General features: G+C 43.6%; 4 protein-coding genes across 21 annotated transcripts in view; 2 read left to right on the top strand and 2 right to left on the bottom strand.

Annotated features, from left to right (window-relative positions):
• Positions 1-808: 808 nt before the first annotated feature.
• Positions 809-9,655, bottom strand: LOC140657807 (cilia- and flagella- associated protein 210-like). 8 transcript variants are annotated; one of them, XR_012044497.1, is made up of 9 exons: positions 9,345-9,477; positions 8,246-8,402; positions 7,039-7,178; positions 6,555-6,744; positions 5,820-5,984; positions 5,231-5,337; positions 4,107-4,305; positions 3,299-3,590; positions 809-1,168 (listed from the first exon to the last, which is right to left on the bottom strand). XR_012044497.1 is itself a non-coding variant. In XM_072875467.1 (7 exons), exons 3-6 carry the CDS (start codon positions 7,080-7,082, stop codon positions 5,236-5,238), a joined length of 474 nt encoding a protein of 157 aa, XP_072731568.1. In that variant the 5' UTR covers positions 7,083-7,178; positions 8,246-8,402; positions 9,345-9,477; the 3' UTR covers positions 809-1,168; positions 5,231-5,235. The 8 variants fall into 8 exon arrangements, 3 of the variants coding, with proteins under 3 accessions (XP_072731568.1, XP_072731566.1, XP_072731565.1); XR_012044498.1 differs by lacking the exon at positions 3,299-3,590; XR_012044499.1 differs by lacking the exons at positions 809-1,168; positions 9,345-9,477 and adding an exon at positions 9,521-9,655 and having other exon boundaries at positions 1,191-3,590.
• PHOSPHO2 (phosphatase, orphan 2) lies at positions 9,449-20,873 on the top strand. 10 transcript variants are annotated; one of them, XM_072875460.1, is made up of 4 exons: positions 9,856-9,996; positions 17,922-18,113; positions 19,054-19,097; positions 19,572-20,873. In XM_072875460.1, exon 4 carries the CDS (start codon positions 19,574-19,576, stop codon positions 20,297-20,299), a length of 726 nt encoding a protein of 241 aa, XP_072731561.1. In that variant the 5' UTR covers positions 9,856-9,996; positions 17,922-18,113; positions 19,054-19,097; positions 19,572-19,573; the 3' UTR covers positions 20,300-20,873. The 10 variants fall into 10 exon arrangements, with proteins under 10 accessions (XP_072731556.1, XP_072731557.1, XP_072731560.1 ...); XM_072875453.1 differs by adding an exon at positions 14,258-14,810 and having other exon boundaries at positions 9,862-9,996; positions 19,054-20,870; XM_072875455.1 differs by lacking the exon at positions 9,856-9,996 and adding an exon at positions 9,449-9,579 and having other exon boundaries at positions 19,054-20,870.
• SSB (small RNA binding exonuclease protection factor La) overlaps positions 9,862-22,187 on the top strand; it is a 34,816-nt gene continuing 22,490 nt past the window's right edge. The window contains exon 1 of the mRNA XM_072875450.1: positions 9,862-9,996. The gene's annotated coding sequence lies outside the window, so the exon portion shown is untranslated. The remainder of the gene's footprint in view (positions 9,997-22,187) is intronic.
• Positions 11,456-18,429, bottom strand: LOC140657802 (cilia- and flagella- associated protein 210-like). Of its 2 annotated transcripts, XM_072875447.1 has the most exons (9): positions 18,323-18,429; positions 17,003-17,229; positions 16,536-16,709; positions 16,253-16,446; positions 15,141-15,297; positions 14,006-14,145; positions 12,979-13,171; positions 12,490-12,654; positions 11,456-11,972 (listed from the first exon to the last, which is right to left on the bottom strand). In XM_072875447.1, the coding sequence occupies exons 1-9, from the start codon at positions 18,384-18,386 to the stop codon at positions 11,658-11,660; spliced, it is 1,629 nt and encodes a 542-aa protein (XP_072731548.1). In that variant the 5' UTR covers positions 18,387-18,429; the 3' UTR covers positions 11,456-11,657. The 2 variants fall into 2 exon arrangements, with proteins under 2 accessions (XP_072731548.1, XP_072731549.1); XM_072875448.1 differs by lacking the exon at positions 16,536-16,709.

Here is a 22,187-nt window from a genome sequence, read left to right on the forward strand (position 1 = left end):
CTTTTAAAGTGGTAGTACTGTTTCTACAGATTTACACGGTATGGTGATTTGATGTCAGGACACCACCTCTTCAGTTAAACCAAGATCTATACGTTTTTACTGAAGATGTGAATAGTCAGGTTTTTATTCCATGCTGAATTGGATTATAGTGTTGTTAGAGATGGAATTAGTTTCTACTACGGAATGACAGATGACAGTCTATTTGCTATCTATACATTGTAACATATATAAAAATGCAGCCATGTAATGAAGTTGATCTAGTGTCTTATCACTAATTTTTTTGCTAGTTGCAAACTTTGCTAGTTGCAGACTTTGACCTTGTACTTACACAAATACAAATGTCTTGTGTGTGTGTGAAGCAGAATAGTTTTTACTAGCTACAGAAGAACTACCTGTTTGATGATTTGAATTTAAATGTAGTGGTAGGACAGCTTACACTCAATTTAGAACTAAATGAAAGAACAAGTTTTGATCAAAAAGTCACCTACACCAGTATCCCAACCTGGCTGTGCTGGCAGTAGAGTGATTAGGAGATAGCAGGGAAGTGCTTTTCCCATTCCCTACACCAGTTTAGAAACTTGAGTGCTAGATACACACACAGTCTTGCTGTAGACATCTTTCCCATAAAGGATTAAAGACTTGGCCAGTGCCACAACTTTCTTAAGATAGTATTCCTATCTTCCATTGCATTCCCCAAAGTGAAAGTAAGTAGAAAATTGTCACAAATAAGAGGTACACTCAACATTGATCTTACTGTTACAGGCATATGTTTTTAAACAGCTTACTCAATTTTATTTGCTCAGTAAGATTTTTTTTAAGCCAAAACATAAGGTTTGTATTAAGCCTGGAGGCCCAGCAATACTCGAGGAGCACAGTACAGATGAATTGATAGTTTACCTTTTGGTTGTTACCTCTTGACTTCCTAGAAGGTGAATCTACTGCTTTGTTCCATAATAAAACTAGAGTAGTTACAGGTACAGTTGCAAGCTATGGCTGTAACTATGGTACTTGTTTCTCGAGCTAAGTTCTGGCAAATAACATGCCTTGTAACATGCTCCCGAGTTAGCTTCAGCTGTTGGGCACTGTTGCAGGCACATACAACTTGTAAGGAGACAGGGGCTAGCTTCTTATTCCTTAGTAGACACTTCTGTAGTTGTCAGATGTATTTCTGAAGAAGAAAGAAACAGAGTTTAAGTCTTACTGTATAATTAGTAACTACTGTACAATTAATTGTATATGCACTGAAACTAATGCAGAAATACTTGTCCTATAGCAGTAATGTAATACTAAACTTTACCAAAGATAGTCCAATTTCTCCCTTGTCCACTATGCCACGGTACCAGTTGCTGGACTTGTATTTCCCAGATCTTAGTAGTCTCATACCTTTGATCCTGTCTCTGGTCTGCTCAGTAACTTTTGCTTGCTTCTTCCAGTACATGCTGCTGCTTTCTAACCTTTGCCTGTTTTTCCTTTATGTAGAAAAGGAGTCAGACCAGGTGCTACTCATTTGAGGAGGGCAATTACTATTATGTTAACAGAGATGTAATGTTGAATTTTATTGGACCTGCAGTTCTGATGTTCAAGCCCTTCAGCACCTAACAGAATTGTGCATTTCTCTGGATAATGTGTTGGAGATGAGGAAACCCACAGAAAAAGAAAGTGCTATGCTGGTTTATGCAAGACAGTATCAACCAGCTATGAACAACTATGCTTTCTAGAGATTGGTTTAACAGATTAGAGGGCAGGTTTGAATCATTTATGTATCCACTTAGGTATCTAGTTCTTGATGCCAAAGGCCATGATACACCAAAACAAAAAGAAGCTTAGATTGTAGTGGTGGCAGTGCAGGAGTGTAAAGGGAATTTACACACATTACAAGTTTAATAAAGCCTATAGCACAACTTCATTTATTTTAAATAGAAATGAATTTAAGATAATTCCAAAGACGACCTCTCCTATGGTCTTGTCACACCTCTGGCCTTCACTTCAACTCCCTCTGAAGTCTTGGCCTTCAGAGATGAGGGGTTGTTTTGAGAGCTATTTATAAGTAGTGAATTTTCCTTCTCTCAAAGATGCACTGCCAGAACAAGAAGGAAGATTCAGCATCAGAGACAAGGATGCACTGCCAGAACAAGGAGGAAGGTCACAGACTAGTTACAGCACTCTTCCATTCAGAGATACCAGAAAGGCGTAAGTTAATAACAGGCATCTGAAAGAATTTAGCTATTGAAACAGAACAAGTTATTTGACCTAACACAACCAGTGAGCTTTGAAAAAATTATTCTTTTCTTTTTCAGGAGCATACAGTCTATATTGGGACATAAAAGTGTCCATCCTTAATAGTCCCATGGTGCCAACTCTTCTGTTCGTGGGTAGTTTGTTTCCAGGTGGGTATCCTCTTCAAGCTTCCTCAGAGCTGAGCAGTAGCAAAGACTGTAATGTTAAAAGAACTTGAACAGAACTAATAACTGCAACCTGGAACACTGCCTAACAGTGAAGAGCTGCACAGTGAGTTAATTAAAATTCCCTTAGGATATGAGGCATTTTAGAAAGCTTCTCTCTTCCAATGTATTAGATCCATTACAACAGTCCTGTCTTACATGAGTACCATCGCCACACAAGTACCAGTTGTGTTACTGTTGGGAGAATACCATGTTAGACCCTGGAGGCCCACATGTTCAAACTTACATTGCTGCTCTACTTCCAGAGTCGGGTGACAGGTTTGGAAAAAATGCAGTTTGATTTAAGGTCCTGTTTCAGTCCCTCTGAGGGTTGCCTTGCATTTCTAAAGTCTTGGCCCTCTAATAAGGCCCAAACCTATTATGTTTCTGATCTGCTACAACCTCATGAAGCAGCACATCATCTGAGAGGGTGCTTTGTTGAGCAAAAACAGTAATTAAAGTTTACTAGTCAAATTATTTCTCAAAGCATAGTCTGATTTGCTAGCTATTAATTAAAACTTCAGATAATAACTAATACAAGTAGTGACACTAAGCATTAGATTAGAGGTACTTCTCAATTAGCAGATTCTTCCAGGTCAGCAATTTCCCTTCTTATCAGCTGCAGATGATCTCCCTGTATTTTGTTGCCATCTTTAAATGGTAGCTGAAAAGCACCTCTGGTGGTCAGCTAAACCAACCTCTGGTCTTACATAGGACATCTTTAAAGCCTTCACAGGTAGTGATTCCACTACCTCTGGCCATTCTGATCTGGTGTCATCGCACTATGCTCCTGGTGAAGCAGGTTTTCCTGACTACTCAGCCTGATGTCCCATGTCACAATTTGTTCTATCAATCACCTGACTCTGCTGAGAAGAGTTTGGCTCTGCTGTATTTGTAACTACCCTTCAAGCAGCTGTAGGCTGTTAATTAGATCACTCCTTAGTCTCCTCATTGCCAGACTGAATGAACCCAGCTTTCTCTATTTGTTTCTCATCTCAGTCTGTTCAGTAGCTTTCATCTGCTTGTACTTGCACAAGGAGCTGTTCTCTTTTCTTGCTGTTTTCTTCAACATATCATAAACATCAAACTGATTTTAGTCTTCTGTATTATTCCTGCAAGCAGCTTTCCATTCTTGTCTTTCATGTAGAACTGTGAAAGACAATGAAATGTTACCAAAATGCTTTGTCACTGAAAATTTTAGAACCTCAAATATTTCTTCATGTTCTTAAAACACTCGAGGAGTTTTTTGCCTAGTTTTATAAAGGATTATAACTAGGATTAGTCATTTAAAGTAACCACACAAAGCATGCGTATCTCAAAGTCAATGGAATAAAGTGACATCGTGATTCATGCTAGATTTTTTTTCATGCTGAATTGGGGTAACTAAATCCATATTTAGCCAACATACTTTAAAATTACACAGGATTCCTACTTCACTCTAGGTGTACTGAAAGGAAGAGTTGTTTTCTGGTACTTGAGTTTGATATTTCTGTAGATGTTCAAAGTCAAAGGGGTACAAGCCCCATGGAAGCAGGCTGTAGACTTAAAATGCAAACATACATAATCTGCAGAACAGGGTGTTTATTGGTGCTGAGTAGGAAATGAGGCTGCAGTCCAACTTGCTTCTTGCTGCTGTGGAGCTAGACTAAAACCAATGTAACTCACCAATTGCATGGTAGTGAGCATATGCAAATATGCACTTAGGGATGCATTTGGAGCACTATCAAGCTCTGCAGCTTTCAGTACCACTTCTGCTGTAGTCAGTGCTTCTTCTCAAGGCTCCAGCTTCTGTGATCAAAAGGCTTTATTAAAAGTTTCCATTCTTTCTGCTTGCTGAAAAAAGCTTGAAGTAGTAAAAGGAGCACTGGCTCAGAGAGAAGGGAAATAAATTTTTCATTAGTGAATGAAGAAAAAACATATTTGGAGACAATTTCACAAGTTAATTGCCATGTCTATTTTTTTAAATATGTAATTTCCAAATCAATTACTCCAAGATAATCAGCGAGAACTCTATGTGGCTTTTAGTTGATAGTGCAGCAACATTAGCATTTTAGTTTAGGTCAGAAGTGAGTTTTTGAAACAAGTCTCTTGATTGTTCCTACTTACTGTGCTTTGGTTCACATAACAGAGCGATCACAAACTGGACCCTTTTGGATGAAAACTTAGACAGGAAGATGTGCTCCAAGCAGTGACATTCAGCCCAGACACCAGGCTAGAGCTATTCTGGGCAATACCTCTGAAACACATGCATCATGGGTGACAAGTTCTCAGCAGCAACTTCCTCACTCCACAAATGAGCCCCTTATGGGCCACGCTAACTGACATGGGTACAGAGAGTCAGTCAGTTCCGCCCAGCCATGGCCTGCTGTCCAAAAACAGCGCAGCAGCCTAGACCACAGCAGGACTGACGAACCAAGACAATACCTGAGTCTCTGCTGGCTCTGAGGAGAGTTCTTGGCCCTGCCCTCAGGCAGGGCTTTGAGGGGCACACAAGCTGTAACATTCCTGCACAATGCCAAGTGTTTGCTCAGTCCCTGAGCAAGCTGGGGGCTCAGGTACATTTCACAGGAGGACCATGGATGTTGTTACATCAACCATCCTTCCCCACCTCCCCCCAGTTTTGTGGGTTTGTTTTTGTTTGTTTGTTTGTTTTTAAATACTGCATACATATACACTCTACCACTCTTGCAGTTGTCCTAGTTAGGAAGCCCACATCTTGTTCCCTCTTTGGATGCTTGGAGAGGAGAATAAAAGTTATATCCAGTAATGGCACCAATTCAGTTACTCACTGTCTTTATCGCTGAAATGCTCGATCCTTACTAAAAGTAGCTTCTCTCTGAGCATCATAGTCCAAATCTGCTTGCTTTTCCTGCTGCTTTTTTGCCTGCTTTTCAGCCTGATGAAGAAACAGGGTGTTAGTTGATATTTAGGTGATGCTTGGCAAATATCACCCCCCCCCTCCTCTCCCATGCCATACCCCCACAAAAAGGGTACATTGTATAGCTGAGTGAACATCAGCATCAGCTGCTGCTCTTTGGTAACCTGCCCAGAAGATACAAGAGAGCAGTAGTGGCATGGTTGAAAAAATGGCATAGTGACACAGGACAGGATATGATCTGTCATTGTTGATCTCTTTCTTATTACCAGCCCTCCCAGGTAATCCTCCCCAACCAGCGTGGGCCAAGTCAGCCTGGAAGAGGCTTCTGTTCCACTGCTCTGAGATGAGGCTGGTCCCCAACATCAGCACCTGTGGTGCACACAGGTGAAAAACAAAATGCACACATCACACCCACAGCAAGCTGCTTCTTTCTCTCCCACCCAGGAGATCTAGTACTGTGGGTTTAGATGCATGCTTCTTTCTGAATTCTTTCTATTTACCATTTGCTGGATCTGAATTTTCTGTACCTCCATGTTTGCATCACGTTGTCTTTGTTTCTTGGCTTTTTCCATTTCCAAGTAGATACAATCTGCTGTCATCCACTGATTATAATCCTCCTCATGCTCTGCTTTTTCTTCGCTCTCCTTTTCCACTTTCCTCTTCATCTGTATTTTACAAAATACACAAAAATGTTAACCAAGGAGATAGCCTGCTAAGCTGGAAGTCCTGTCTTTCAGCAGAAGCAGCCCTGTATCAGCGCTCTGATAAGCACGGTCATTGTGGCTGGCCAATGTCCAAGCCCAGGGTTTTCAGCAGCCCTGGCAGGTGTGCACCCAATACAGAAGTGGGAAAGGGAGAGAAGACCCCAGGAAAGATGTCAGCAGACCTGATGAAGCATGTTGATGCATGGCACCAGAGCTTCTAGCTGTGACCTGGGCCAGGCTCCTTGGTTGGAGTAAGCAGTGCAGAGCCTGAAAAATGTTTGCCCAAATTACCAACAATTATAGAGCCTCCCAACTCTAATTTTTTGAGAGAGGATCATCACATGTACTGCTTGCACCTTTGTTAAGGAGTTAGTTCTGAAACTATAGATGGTAAATATGAGAGGCAGCTGCTAAGTGAGAACTTGCATGTGTATCTCACGCAAGATAACTGTGCTAGAATCTATGGTGTTTCTAAAAGGTATTCAGAAGTATATGACAGAAAAAGGAATAAGAACAGGCTAGGTTTCTTACCACAGTGGCTCTGTGTTCAGCAATAAATTCAATGGCAGCCTTTTTTTTTTTTCTTCTTTCTCTGTTTTTTATTTGGTATTCATCTTCTATCTCTGCAGCTCCTCTAGCAAGATCATCTTCAATCTTACATGCCTCACTCATCTGTGCAGTTAGTTGTTCAAAAGCTTTGTCCTTATGCTCCTGCATTAGCCTGCAGGAGAACATGAGCTACCATAACATACCAGGATATCTGCTCAGGTTACCTGAGGTGCTGCTCCTAACAAAGCCAGCAATTCCACTTCCACCCCCAACAGCACCAATTACTACTGAAACTGGTAGGCATTTCTTCTGGACTTTCTACTTCTTTTTCAGGTTTTAATTACAGAAAAATTGCTTGCATCACAAAGTTCTGATTTTGCTGATATAAAAATTCAGAGTAACATTTGTCACAAAATTAAATAGCAAGTTTGAGTCTTAATGCTGAAAACTGTAGCCCTAGACCCACCTATTAGTCTCTGCATCTTTTTCTCTTGTCAGATCAGCCATCATTTCTTTTCCTTTAATATAAGCGTTAATCTGATCATCATCTTCGTCTTCTTTTTATTTCTCTTCAGCTTTAATTGTTTTTTGTTCAGCTACATACTCCTGTTTAAATGGAAAAGTAGTTTTATTTTTATGTAGAATGAGATTTTGGAAACATGAACTGAAAAAAAAAAAATCTAGCAAAGACTTCAGGCCTAGCTTATAATAAGAGTTCTTTGGTTGTATCAGTGGAGAAGCTATAGAAGATAGAAACCCAGAGATGGAAGAGAATTCTCATGACCTACTTACCACAAACTACCACAAAAGTAAAATTAGTATGTGGTTGCAGCCCCAAGCACAGTATCTTTAAGTTATATTCTTTCCTCTACTTCCCCCCTGGCTCCAACTGTACTGCTCCCATGCTGTGTATCATTCACACAGCACAGACTCTGAAAGGCTCAAACAGTAAGAGTCTGCAGAACCATAAAAATGTAAGGCACAAGGCATTTTGTAATCACGCAGAAATGGCAGTTATGAGTACAGCTTTTATTGCATATACGAGGTTGGGGGCAAACGGGGTAAAATTTGTATCACTGAGGTGAGGAGGAGTATGGGAGGGGAAAAAGCAAGTAGGGTTTCAGTGGGAATTCTCTCTTCTTACTCTCTCACATGCCAATGAATTATCACAGTACCTCCACTTCAGTCTCCCTGCTCAAGCAGGCATGGGGAGGGAAACAGTAGGTGTGGTAAGTAGGTCTTGACTAATTTTCTAAACATCTCCAATTTTAAAGGGAAAGACAAGTTAAAAAGATATTGTCATGTTCAGACTCAGGCTATTCCCTCTTCCCAACAAAGGAAAATGGGCTTAAAAGAGAGCAGGTACATGGAACCGAAATTCAGTTCTCAAGTCAAGGACAATCTCCTTGCTGTCTATAGCAGACTTTTTCCATCGTAGACCAGTCAAAGCTCAGCTGCCACATGACAACTTCCAAGAGGCCTTTCTCAAAAGCACAGAGGAAAGACATGCCCTGCAACTGGCAAGGTAGGCTTAGGATCCAATGCTACTGAAGCTGTCAGCAAATCTCCTGTTGCCAGTAGGCCCATTTATTTGTGGGCCTAATGCAACAGTTTCACTCCAGGCAGCCAAGGTGAAACAAACATTTTGAACTCTTTGCTTTCTTGTTACTTACATGATGCAGCCTCTGGTGTTCAACTTTTTACTCCTGTTCCTTTCCTTTTCCTCTCTGAATTTCCAATTGGTACAACTGGTTCAATCTCTGTATTTGTTCTCCTTCTCTTTTGTCTTCTAGCTTGGCCAGATCTGCCTGATGCTTGCGCTCCTTTATTCTGAATCAAGAAAAGCAGTTGAATAAATGAGCTAGGGACTGCATTAAGTAATGAATGGATATGGATTCTGCACATCTACAGGTACTTTAACAGTAAAAAACCTGATACTTTGAAGTGAAAGTAGAATGTCAGAGATCAAAAATAGAATAATGGTTTTTAAAAGGTAGCTGCAAATCCTTTGGCCAAAGCCCAGTCCTAGTGCAAGGGTGCTGGCTAAGCCTATACTAGCAAAAGCAAACATGACCAGCATATGGACTTGAATATTAAATTGAATTTGATTAGCCTGTTTAACTGTTAGCCCACTCCCTGTACAAGCTGGGCCTTTGCCGGCTAGCTGTCTTCCAAGCAGTGCCACAGCACTGTGCAAGACATGGCCATGGTCGTCAGCCTGTGCTAGCTGGATGCGTGAAGGGCTCTGGGCTGGGGGAAGCGGCAATAATAAAGAGTTTTGCCTTAGGGAGACAAGCCACTTGTTCTTAGTGCCAGAATATAGACCGTCTTGTTTAATTTATTAGGATAGATATAGCCACTGGCAACAAGAGACGTTTCCGAAGCGGGAGAACAGAGTCACGGAGGAAACGGAGGGTGAGGAGAGGTGACCGGTTTTCAGCCTGACCACAGGGCGGGGAGGATCAGAACCAATGGTTTAAAAGAAGCGAGTCATGCAGCCCCAGGCATGGCACCCCAGCGGGCGCGCTGCTCCCGCCGCGGGAGGCCCGCCCAGGCCAGGGCGGAGACCCGCTCCGCCAGAGCGGGGTCGCCTCAGCTGGGTTAGCCCCAGATAACCCCCTTCTCTCTGCGTGCCCGGCGCGCCACCCCACCGCGGTGCAGGCGGGTCCTGACAGCGCGGAGCTGGCCACGGGAAGATTTTTAACCCAAACCCCACTCCCCTCCCAACTCCTGAAGGCCCCGCCGCCGCCGGGCGGCCCCCGCCGGACTCACTGCGCCACCTGCTCCTGGGCCACGGCCCGGCGGTCCAAGTAACGGCCGCGCTCCAGCTCTGCCACCCGGCGGGCGGCGTCCGGTCCATCGTCGGCCTTGCTCCGCCGCGGGCTAGCCCAGCGCCCGCTTCTCCGGGAAGCGGCAAAGTCTGCCGAGAGAAACAGACGGATCCTTACCGACGGTGACAGCCCCGCTGTCCTGGGAAGTCGGGGCTCTTTCTTCGGCTCCCAGAGAGGTAACAAAGGCGGCCGCCGCGAGCAGCGCCTGCGGGAGCGCCCCGGCCCCGAGCCGCCCCGCCCGCTACCGGCCCTGACGGGGAGACTGGCGTTACCTGGTGCCGCTAAGGACAAGGGAGGCGTGGCGGACAGCGTGCCGCGGCCGCTATAGCAGTACGGTACGGCACGGCACAGCGCTGCGCCCCGCCCCAGGGAGCTGCCGGCGGGCACCGCGCGCTCTTTCAGGCGGGGAGGCCCGGCCCGGAGGCTGAGGCGGCCCTTTCCCTTCTCCGGCCCTGTCCGAGTCGGGCGGCAGAGCAGGCTCGAGCAGCGGCGGTCACCGCGGAGGCCCCGGCCCGGCCGCACGCGTGCGGGAGCCGCCCTTCTCCGCAGCTGGTTCGTCAGATACCCGTTTCCCTGTAGCGAGCCTGTACCCGGTAAGAGGCTGTAACGCCCCCCTCTGCCTTTCCGGTCTTCCCGCTCCGACCTGGCGGCTTTTCTTCCCGCTGGTTTGCCTCCTCTCTGCGCGCGGCCGGTGGTGTGGCGTTTTGGCTCGGCCTGGCTCTGGGCTGCCGCGTCTCACACGTAACCTGCATCCCGCTAGGCCTGCCTGTAGCGGGGGTTGTTGGAAACTCGCCTTATCCATTACCAGACCTCAAAAGGTGGCCCCTGGGCGCTGTTTTCCCAGAGGAAGGCCCTTGGCGGTCCTGGGAGCTGGATGAGGGAGGAGGTCGGTCCTCCCTCTCCTTCCAAATGTTCCTCCCTTACCCTGCCGGGAAGAGACTCCTTGAGGAGGTGACTGCTGCACTCATGAAGCAGTCTTACATCCATCTGTTTTACACTGTAGGGGAGGTAAAACCGGATGTGCTTGGCCCTCAGCTTGCAGGAGGGACCTTGCCTCCAGCATAGCCTCCCATCTTGCTCAAAGTCCTCTGCATTCTTCAAAGCCTGTTGCTATTGGAAGTCAGGCTTAGAAACTTGATGGCACACAAAAGACCCATTTTCCAAACTAAAATATTGTCAAGCATCCTTTGTATAAAACTCTCCTAATTTTTTTTTTTTAGAACTTGCGTCATTTTCTAGTTTGGCCAACAGAGACTGGCAGCTGGGGGGCTGGAACAGAAGGTTGTGTGCAACAAAGCAAAGCTTCAAGTTTCTTGGGACTTTGTTTTCAGTGGACCCCAGAATAGGGGGATAATCTGTTTAGAGCCCAGGATACTTGTGGAGGAAGTCATTATAGGAAACCCTAACTCTGTCCAAGGCAGGAACGTGATGGTAAAATTTCAGCAAAGAAATTAAGCTTAAGGAGTGAGATGTGTGTGTGACTTCGGTGTTGGAGAGTAAGTCAGCTGAGGAATCTGAGAAACAATTTCAGATCCGGATCTATTTACCACAGATTGAATCATTGTTAGTCTTTTTGAAAGAACAGTCCAACCATGTTGTTCTTGTTGCCGCACTGTTTTTGTAGTGGCTATTTACAGCTGTATTGGGACCTATTTGCCTCCTAGGTGACCTTTTAAGAGCTGTGATCAGATCACATTTGTATTTTTGTAATTATAACTAAGTGATAGTGTGTTTTACAGAGGTAGTTGCAAAATGCTATAAAAGCTGCAGTACTGTAACTGTTCTTTCACATGTATTAGGTTGGTTTTTCTTTCCCTGCAGATTCTGTACAGGTGGTTTTTTTTTTTTCTGTTATGGGGAATACTTAGCTGGAAGTGGGCTAGTGAAAAATGTGACCTTTCACACTGGGAGTTCATATCCTAGGCCTGAAAAACCTGGGACAGTGAATTTTTAGAGTAATGAATAATAAAAATATAACAGTAATATTGAGCTTTTGGCTGGAATGGGTTACATTGGTCAATTATATATCATGCATTTCTGTCTCAAGTTTAATAAACTAACTTTCATGAAATACAAACTGGGGATTTTTGAGAATATAACCAGTTCTCTGACTCTTTTTTTTTTTGACTTCCAGATTCATAGCACATATTCAATGTAGATCATTTACAATTTAACTCTGCCCATAAGGTTCAAAAGATATTTTTTTGACCACATGAAAACTGCTTCTGCCTTTCCTTGCTGGGTAGTCTCAATATTATTTCATATTTTTAACTTCTTGAGCAGTAGTACAGCTACAACAAGGTAACTGGGTCCCAGCACCATCCTGTGCTTGAAAACTAGTTTTTATTCCTTCTCTTCCTCTGGAAAATGGCCTGTGTCCAAGTCCTCTTCCATCTTTGGATGCTTTGAGAAGAGGATAAAGATGACGTGTAGTTTTGGACTCTGATTCAATTACTTGCTTGGCATAACTCTGAAATTCATGCTCCTTACAAAGTGCAATAACCTCTCTCTGAGCATCATAGTCCAAATCTGCTTGCTTTTCCTGCTGTTTTTTTGCCTGCTTTTCAGCCTAATGAAGAAAAGGGAATAACAAAGCTTAGCATTTCTTTCACAACATAACTATCCCTTAAAACTTAGAGAAGGTAAAAGCTCATGGGAGATGTGTGGTGATGTTAGTTGATACTTGGCAAATATCATCCCCCCCCACTTCTCTCCCCTGCCATACCCCCCACAAAAAGGGTACATTGAATAGCTGAGTGAACATCAGCATCAGCTGCTGCTCTTTGGTGACCTGCCCAGAAGATACCAGAGGGCAGCAGTAGTACGTAATGGCACAGGACAGGATATGATCTGTCATTGCAAACCAGCCTTGACTTGCACCACTGCTCTGAGAGGAGGCTGGTCCCCAACACCAGCATATGCAGAGCGTACAAGGCTTAAAAAAGAAAAAACAACAAACAAAAAACCCCAAACAAAACACAACAAGCTTCCTCTCTCTCTCTTCCTCTCAGGTGGGAGCTAGTGCTGTTGGTTTAGATGTGTACTTCTTTCTGAAGGGGCTGACAGGGTACAGCTCTTCTATTTACCATTTGCTGGATCTGAATTTTCTGTACTTCCATGTTTGCGTCACGTTGTCTTTGTTTCTTGGCTTTTTCCATTTCCAGGTAGATGTGGTTCTTTTCCATTAATGCATGAAGTTCTTTTTTACCCTCTGCTTTTTCTTCTCTCTCCTTTTCCACTTTCATCTTCATCTGTATTTTACAAAATACACAAAAATGTTAACCAAGGAGATAGCCTGCTAAGCTGGAAGTCCTGTCTTTCAGCAGAATCAGCCCTGTATCAGCGCTCTGATAAGCACGGTCATTGTGGCTGGCCAATGTCCAAGCCCAGGGTTTTCAGCAGCCCTGGCAGGTGTGCACCCAACACATAAGTGAGAGAGGGAGAGAAGACCCCAGGAAAGATGTCAGCAGACCTGACAAAGCATGTTGATGCATGGCACCAGAGCCTCCAGCTGTGACCTGGGCCAGGCTCCTCGGTTGGAGTAAGCAGGAATAAGAACAGGCTAGGTTTCTTACCACAGTGGCTCTATGTTCAGCAACAGATTCAATGGCTGCCTTTGCTTTTGCTTCTTTCTCTTTGCGTTTTTTTTCTTGTTCAGCTTCTTTTTTTGCAATGTCTCTAGCGAGACGATCATCTTCCCTCTTTAATGCCTCATTCATTTGTACAGCTAATTGGCTAACGATTTTGTCCTGATGTTCCTGTGTTAGTCTGCAGAAGAACGTGAGCTACCATAACATACCATGGTACACACCTGGCTCTACCTGAAGCATTACTGCTACCAAACTCAGCAATCCTGCTTTCTAGTCTTCTCTCCTCTTGCCACACAGGCCAGCCCACCCACCCAACTCCTTGATCTCCTTGTGTTCCTCCTGTTTCATTTTTTTAAAATTATCTGATTTAGCAAATAAATATTCCCTGTATTCTTGTAACACTAGCTTTCTGTTGCAATAATGAGCTGGATCACTCGGGGAGGAGTCTGCCTAGCATCTTGCCATCAGGAGAAAAATGTTGGGAGTATTGGCTAGAAGTAGGAAGAGAAGGGAGCTCTTACACTGACTCAATGGTGTCTTCATGCTGTACCCTCACTGCTAAATTGGTAAACCATCTTCCCTTAATAATAACCCAATGTAATGAATATAGGTGCCTAGTTAAGAAGTCAAATTATTTTTCTTGATCTGACTCAGGCAAATATAGCTTATGCCCAGAAATACTTTCATCAAGGATTTTAATTGTCTTTGTTGAGAAGGTGGAGGCTTGGCAGGCCATATGGAAAATCACTGTTCCCAACACACTGGTGTAGAGCTTTGCACTTCCGTAAGTCTTTGTACTTTGAAGAACGGAGAGATCACTCCCACACACGCCTATTACTAGGGAACCTGTGAAAGAATTTCCTTTTTCCCCTGAATTCCCTACTCTCCCTGTCAGTAGAATTTAATTTTTAGAATAACTGGTTTGTGTTACATCATCAATCTGAAAGATTTGAATATGACTACAGTATAGTTTTTAGTTTATTTACAATTCATACTCTAGCTTTGTACCTACCTACGCATTTCAGCTTCTTTCTCTTTTATCAGCTTGGCAATAGTTTCCTTTGCTTTAAAATGAGCTTTAATCCGATCATCTTCTTCCATTTGTTTTTGTTCCTCTACTGCTTTGATCATTTTCTGGTCAGTTACGTGCTCCTGCATGGGCAAAATGGTCTTGATATAACCGAAGAAGTTTAAAAAATCTGGGCCTGGGGTAGCAACTTAAAAGAATCACTCCCTATTCTCTCTCTTTGTGTTTCTTTCAAAGGGAGAAGAGAGGAAAGGGGTTCTCAGTACTTCCACTTACTTCTGCCTCCCTGTTCAAACATGCATGAAGAGGAGATAGTACATATGAGGAAGGAGTAGGGGAATTGAGCATCGAACAGCTGCTTCTCCAGCCCATGACACAAACAAATTGCTGTGCAATACAGTGAGCATTATCCCTTGCTCCCATTCACACATGTGGGAGAGCAGGACGTTGAGAGGAATGGGACTGTGCAATCCCCACCAACACATACACAGACCGTGCTGCTCCTGGCCCACCTCATCCAAAACAATCCCAGTCTGAGAGCTTAATCTAAGTCATAGCTGAAGAAGAGTTTTATTTAATTTTATGTAAAAAAAACTAACTGTCTTTTGTATGCTGGCCAGAACTGTTCTGAGGCATTTCTAGTTTGTGTTTAGCAAGATGCCTTTAAAAGTGAAGGCAGCACATCTTGTCTAAATTTCTAAACCTCCCCAATCATAAAGGGAAAGACAGTTACGTTCAGACTCAGGCTATTCCCTCTTTGTAACAAAGAAAAGTGGGCTTAAATCAGCAGGTATGTCGAACTTAAATTCCTTGACTTGAGAATGGGGAATATTCCTTGATGTCTATAGCAGACTTTTATATCATAGACCAGTCAAAGCATCAGGTGCCAATGTCCCTTCAGACAAGAGAAGGGACCTGCCTCCAAGAGGCCTTTCTCAAAAGCACAGAGGAATGACATGCCCTGCAACTGGCAGGGTAGGTGTATGACTCAATGCTACTGAAGCTGTCAGCAAACCTCCTGTTGCCAATAGGCCCATTTAGATACATGAATGCTGTTGTTTCACTCCAGGCAGCCAAGGTGAAACAAACATTTTGAACTCTTTGCTTTGCTGTTACTTACGTGATACAGCCTCTGGCGTTCAACTTTTTCCTTCTGTTCCTTTTCCATTCTTCTCTGAATTTCCAATTGGTACAACTGGTTCAATCTCTGTATTTGTTCTCCTTCTCTTTTGTCTTCTAGCTTGGCCAGATATGCCTGATGCTTCTGCTCCTGTATTCTGAATCAGGAAAAGGAGTTGAATAAATGGGCTAGGGACTGCATGAAGTAATAAACAGACAGGGATTCTGCATAACCATAGGTACCTTGCACTGAAGGATGTGATACTTTGAATTGAAGGTGGGTAGAATATCAGAGGTGAAAAACAGCATCATTGTTTGTAACGGTAGCCCTCAATCGTCTTACCAGAAATTAGCTATCGTATGCTCACAGATTGCAGTCTAGTGGTAACAAGTTTTATCTGGATGACCTGTTAGCACCACTGCATTCATAACGTTCTGGCCTATCTCTGCAGCATCCTCAGTGAACAAGATTTCCCCAGTAAGTCCCACTGTATTTATGTTTCTTCTTCTGGGCATGCAGGCAACAGCTTAAACTGGTAGTCTTCTATACTAAGTTCTGCAAGGATTTATGTGTTGGACCTGGAATATGTGAGATCAGACTTTGAACCCTTCCTCTGCCTCAGGGAATTTGATTCCTTCTATCAGACCATCAGGGCCAGTCCTATAAATACCACTGGGGACCCCTCCATAAGGTTTCTGTAAGAGCTGAGCGAAAGAATGGAGGTGGCAGTGATGTGTTCTCTTGATGCATTCTCTGGAATCTAGTTATGGGCAAATGGAAAATCTGGTTTAACCTTTTCCTTTTCTGGGACCAAAACTGAGTTAAAATCCACTTTCAGTAACAACTTTTGAATAGCGATTTGACTAAAACCTATTGATGCCTACCAGAGGTGATTTTACATGCAGACTGTTGGCAAATAAAAGACACTGCATATCACAGCTTTTCCCTTTTGTGCAAGGTCTTTTGTGGCACTCTGGATTTTTCTTTTAAAGTGTTGCATTTGTGAATCAAATTATTAGTAAGTTTCTGTAAAAAACTTATAGAATGTATTTGTGAGAAGAGAGTTTAAGTAAATAATAAAGTAGGGTTACTTTTGATTAATTATTACTTACTGTTCCAGCTGACCTCTGCGTAGTGCCTGTTGATTCATATAATGCTGATGTGCCTTTTCTTGCTCTCTGAGAATAGCTTCCTTATGTTCATGTTCTTTTTCTTCATCCTTCTTTTTGTTAACATCTGACTTTAACTTTTTAAATTCAACTTGAGCATCTCTTTCTTTTAGGACCTCAGTGAGTAGAAGTGCACTCTGCAAGAGAACATGTAATTTGCATGTTCAGAAGTGCTTAAAGAAATTCAGTACAATTTGAATTTAAAAATTATAAGTTGTCAACAAACATGCAACCCCTTCACTCTTTCATTCTGATAGTATAGGTAGGTTTTTGCATGATCAATAGCCTCCTTCCGTTTTGCTGCTTGGAACTGTTCTTCTTCCAAATCAAGTAACTTTCTTTCTTCCTCTTCCCTTTCTTCATGTAATTGTTTGGCTTTAAGTTTCTGTCGTGCCAGGCTCTACGGTGCAGATAAAATTAGAAATCACATTTAAAGCACATGGATTAAAAACGTATAAACCATTCTGAAGGTCATGTACTCAATGTTTGGGTTTTTTTAATTTTGCATTTTAGCTTTAATTAAAACAATTAAACGTTGATGTTGGATGTTAAATGTATTTAAATGGAGTTTAGTTCAAATACATATTTAAAAGCAAATGTTAAACAAAGGGACTACAGCTGGAAATGTTACCATGAGTGGTTTTGCACATACGAAAATGAATCCCTTTGTTTACAAAGGTATCTTGTACTTACCATAATGGTATTGGGCCAGTCTTTTACAGCTGCTTTGGAGCGTAAGTGCATTTCTTCCCTTTCTTTCTTCTCAGCAAGGATGCGTGCTGCTTCTCTAGTTGTGCTGCCGAGATTGTCCTGTATCCTTTCCCATTCTGCTTTTGGCAGTACAATTACCTGATGAAGATCTACTTCATTTGGAAGAAAATATCCATCTAGAGCATTATTTTCTTTCAAATGATGTGACACTGTGCAGAGGGAAGAAAGGATACTGAGGTTACTTGGTATCAGAAAATCCTGTATTCAAACCTGTATCAGGATTTGGGTTCCTGCATAGTAATGACACTAAGTTATCCTAACAGGTACTCTCCCCATCCCAGTACGCCAGAGCTAAGACAGAGTATCTGTGTCTGGAGTCTAACTATGGTCGGTGTATGTACTTGGGCTGTGGCTGAATGACTTAACTGTTTGCATGTCCCCTTCCCCATTTGTGGTTATGTACAGGTTTGGCTGGTGGTAGCTAACACTTTCCAGGCAGTACTCGGGCATGACTCCGAGAACAGCAGGGACTAGGGAGTATTCCCAGAAGGAAAGGGAGAATATTGGTGAAGCCATTTTTCTGGCTGGATGAGGCAGCAGTTTGGGCACAGGCTGTGCCTTACCACCCTTGTCCTGCGCACTCATTGTATTTACTAAAATAGATCTGGCTTGTAGAACAGTTTCTTGATTTCTTGGAAAGATGAGCATTTCTTTCTTGTATTAGACTTGCATACACATGTGCATGCATAAATACAGCTTTTCTGTGTGATCACTAGGTTTTGTGAAATGCCCTTCAAACTTTGAGTATTTTCACAGGAAATGGCACTCTGTACGGAGGGGTGTCCTGTTAGAAATTCTCCTTTCCCTTACGGCGATGCTTATGTCAAAGTCTGTTTTTCAGATGCAGTTGCTAATCTCTTTGTCTTATGGTGGGGACCAGACCTGATCTTCTCCCTCTGTCCAAGGTGAAGGTAGCCTTGCCAAAAGTGCACGTACACTGACACGCTGCTCCCTACGGATAGGGAACTGCCAGGCACCCAGTTCTGCTCTAACTTCCAGCTGTTGGATGATACTGTACCTCCACTGGTTTCAGGTTAGTTCTTTCTAGGTAATTCTAGAAACAGCCTGTCTTGCTGTCTGCAGCTGGGAGAGCAGGGGGGAGCTTTGGGGAAGACTCGCCCTGGACACGGGGACAAGGAACACCCCTGCAGCCTCCCGGAGCCGTGTGCAGCCGGTGCAGCTACGGGCTCGGCACTGCCCTCCCGCCGGATCCCGGTGCCCGCGGGGGGCAGCCCCACTCACGGGCCAGCTGCTGCCGCCGCCGCTGCCGACTCCCGCTGGGGAGCCCGGGCCCCGCCGCCGCCATGGCCCCGAACCGCGCCGCCTGTGTACGCGCGCCGTTGCCAGGCGACCCGGCGGCGGGGAGTCACGTGATGGCGCGGACTGGAGCCACGTGGCGAGCGGGACTCACGCGGAGGGAGCCGGAAGCGGCGGGCGCGGAGGTGCGGCGGGGGCAGTGCGGCCCTGGGCGAGAGGTGCGCGCCCCGCGGGCGGTAGCGTCCCGGCCCCGCCTCGCCGGCTCTGCCCCTCTCCCTCACGGGCTTTCGGTCCGCTGCCGAGACCCGCGTGCGGTGCTGCCACCCGGCTTCCTCCCCCGCTTCTGCCAGTTCCTCGGACGTCCCCGGTGGCCCCGCCGGGGTGGCTGCTCTGCTTTCCCCCTCGGCCCGGTCGCTGCGCCCCGGGCGGGCGGCGGCAGCAGCCACCGTGCTGCGTTGGGAGGGGGGTGCCTATGTGGCTGCGCGGCCTGCTGGCTGCGGGCGCTGGGGAGCTGGCCTGAGGGACGCCTGGGGCTGAGGAAGGGGCGGTGCTCGTGTTACGGGTGTGAGAGAACTTGCCTGGGAGGGAGCGGCTCTGAGTCCCGGGTGAGGCGTCTCCTGCTCCCAGGGATTTCCGTAGCCCAGGGGTGGGCTGCGGGTACTGAAGTTGCCGGACTACAACAAGCAGGCCGATTTCTTTTTTTTGTTTTGTTTCAGATCCACAAATGGCAATATTTCTTTTCGTTGGCTGCTGTGATTTGGTGTGTCCTTGTTAAAAAGACTGGCTCCATCTATTCAGTAGTAGTTTCCTTTTGAAATATCTCTTAAGGTGTTCTGCCAGGAGAGTGCTGGTTTGGTTGCGCTGGCAAGTGATGATGGAGAAATTTAGAACCGTTGGTCAAGCTGATGGTGCATGAGTACTGGAAGATTGACTCTGTGTTAGCAAGTATTAGTAACTATGCAGCATGAGTTTAGATACTTTCATGTTGTCTATTTTAAACAGAGGTTTGATACGGAACTAGAACTTTGACCTTTACAGACTGCTTTTTTAGCTTCAGCACAAGTTCCCATAGCTGTAGTGGCCATAAATAGTTTACTTTGCTTAGATATTTGTTCTAATGCTTCATTTTCTTGCAGAATTTTTCTCTTCTGAGCACAAGATCAGGGTAGGAATTCAGTACTTTCGTTTATATAAATAATTCTCTTTTTTTGTTTTGGAAACTATTTTCTGACAGCTATGAAATTTCTGTTGGTTTTTGATTTTGACCATACAATCGTAGATGAAAATAGTGATACTTGGATTGTGAAATGTGCTCCTGAGAAAAAACTTCCTAATGGATTAAGAAACTCCTACCGACCAGGACACTGGACAGAATATATGGGCAGAGTCTTTGTCTACTTGGGAGACAATGGCGTCAAAGAAGATGAGATGAAAAGAACTATGACAACAATTCCTTTCACTGTAGGAATGGTAGATCTTCTGGGTTTTATTGGTGAGAACAAAGAGTTGTTTGACTGCATAATTGTTTCAGATTCTAATGCAGTATTTATTGACTGGATTTTGAAAGCTGCTGACTTCCATAAGGTGTTTGATGAAGTGTTTACAAACCCTGCAGCATTCAGCAGTACTGGCTATCTTACTGTACAGAACTTCCATGCTCACCATTGTGCAAAGTGCCCTAAAAACCTTTGCAAAAAGAAAGTTCTAAAAGAATTTCTAGATAAACAGTTGGAGCGAGGAGTGAGTTATACACAAATTGTATATATAGGTGATGGTGGGAATGACTTGTGTCCAGTAATGTTTTTGAAGAAGGATGATATTGCTATGCCCAGACAGGGGTATACCTTGGAGAAAAAGATTTCTCAGCTGGCCCAAGATCTCAGTCCTGTAGAGTGTTCTGTTCTGGTATGGTCATCTGCTACTGAAATTATGTCTTATCTGAAAGTGCTTGTAAAGGAATAATTCAAATGATAAAAGGAAACTAACATAGTTATATTTTATCTTCCTGGGAGAGAAAAACTGCATGTGTATAAAAGCACAAAATTGTAAAATTGGGCTGTCATCTGAACTTATATTTTTTAAACACAATATAAAACTGTTTATGTTCAATCTTGGCAATAGTGGGAAAGTGAAGTTAAAATGGCTTTCTCGTACACATAGTACACATCCCAACAAAAGTGAGGTTGCAAGAGGAATTGCCATTATTTTTAGTCTTCTCCTCTCCCCCCAAGCCTTTACTGACTACATAACTGACCTTTTCTGTTCCACGCGCTTAGGGGAAGGAGTAGGATTAACACAAAAAAAAAAAAAAGAAATTCTTTACTTACAAAACGTAAGGTGCCAGGAGCATGATTCTGGAACTGTTGGCCTTTATATTTCTTTGATCAGGATAAATGTTTAATTTTGTAAATTATTTGGTATGCTTGTAATCTTGTTTGATCTGAAGATGCATTTATATTTTCAATATACTAAATATTTTACCCAACAAAATTACTTTTTAATAGTTTGTATTATCTTGTATTGTAAAGACAATAAAAGTTACTGTCACTGACAAAAGCAACACAACTGAGTTGTGTAATGTATTCTGCTGGCCTGTGTGTCATCAGGCACCTGTTCTTGTAAGGGCCTTGGAGAGAGTGAACACAAGTGTAGGTGTCAGTCTTTAGGTAACACCTTCATCTATTTTGCAGTCAGACCCCTTTTCTTCTGGAGAGCAGTAAGGACGTTGCTGTTCTGTTTAAAGAAAAGTCACTCTCCCATTCTCCTGACTACCGCCCTGACAGTATGCTGCTGCCACTCCATCTAGAGCTAACACTGGTTTGATCTTCCATGCTGACAGCTCTGAGTCAACCAGGGGCTTTTTTCTTGCTGGGTTTCTGCTGCAATGCACAGGCCTGCAGAATGGTGCATATGTATACATGTTTACACTGATTTTACCTATACACTCTCGTCCATATCTATAGTATAATCCTCTCTTACAGGCTGGAAGGGAACATCTATGTCCATCTTAACTTCTTAACAGAATTGTTCTGTCTTTAAATAGTTTAAGGAATCATTTGTGAACATGCAGTCTTTCTCTTTACCACTCACAGTGAGATGAGCCCCAAGAGCTGGGCTATGCATATAGAGATATTAAAAATACGTCTTAATAAAGTTAAATAATGTATTTTCATGCAAAATGTTTTCCTTCTTATAGTCCCACAAAAGGTCCAAAATGATGATATAGCCTGCTATTAAACTGATGTCTGTTTTAGCTTAAGTGCCCTAATAACTGAGAAACTCCAACTTTTGCAGCACTTTGGTTGCAGATGTCTGAGATGTAGCTCAGCAGCCTGCAATTGCTGTAGCTGTCTTCCTGTTTTCTGTGCAGCATTGTTCTCATTTTCTTACTGACATTTGATGTTGTCACTACCTTCTTTTTCTCAGTTGAAGATTTTTAGGAGTGGTCTTGCCTGTTTTCAGGCTGATAGTGTATATAAATTAAGATTTCTTTTGATTACCTCCTTGTAAATGGTTCTGCTTTTAGCCTTTTACCTATTTTAATAAATTGTAGAAGGTTGCTTTGAACAGTCTAAGATGTCCAGAATAATATACTTGAGTTCTCAGGAGCATTGCTTTAATGATGGATATTTGAGAGGTGCCTGAGGTATTTGTAGTAGAGGTCTTACCCTATTGTCTTGTGCAAGGGCACGAAGACAGCATCTGAAGAACTGGTGGGTCTCAAGTTGTGACAGGTTTCAGTTGTCTGATTTACAGGTCATACAAAGGAATGGTAATGGCTGTTGCATAGTACAGTTTTGTATGGTTACTTTTTTTTAAGTTGTGTGTCTCCTCCATTTTAGATGTGCTG

Source organism: Ciconia boyciana, chromosome 10 (assembly GCF_034638445.1).
Source record: "Ciconia boyciana chromosome 10, ASM3463844v1, whole genome shotgun sequence".
NCBI classification, from domain to species: domain Eukaryota; kingdom Metazoa; phylum Chordata; class Aves; order Ciconiiformes; family Ciconiidae; genus Ciconia; species Ciconia boyciana.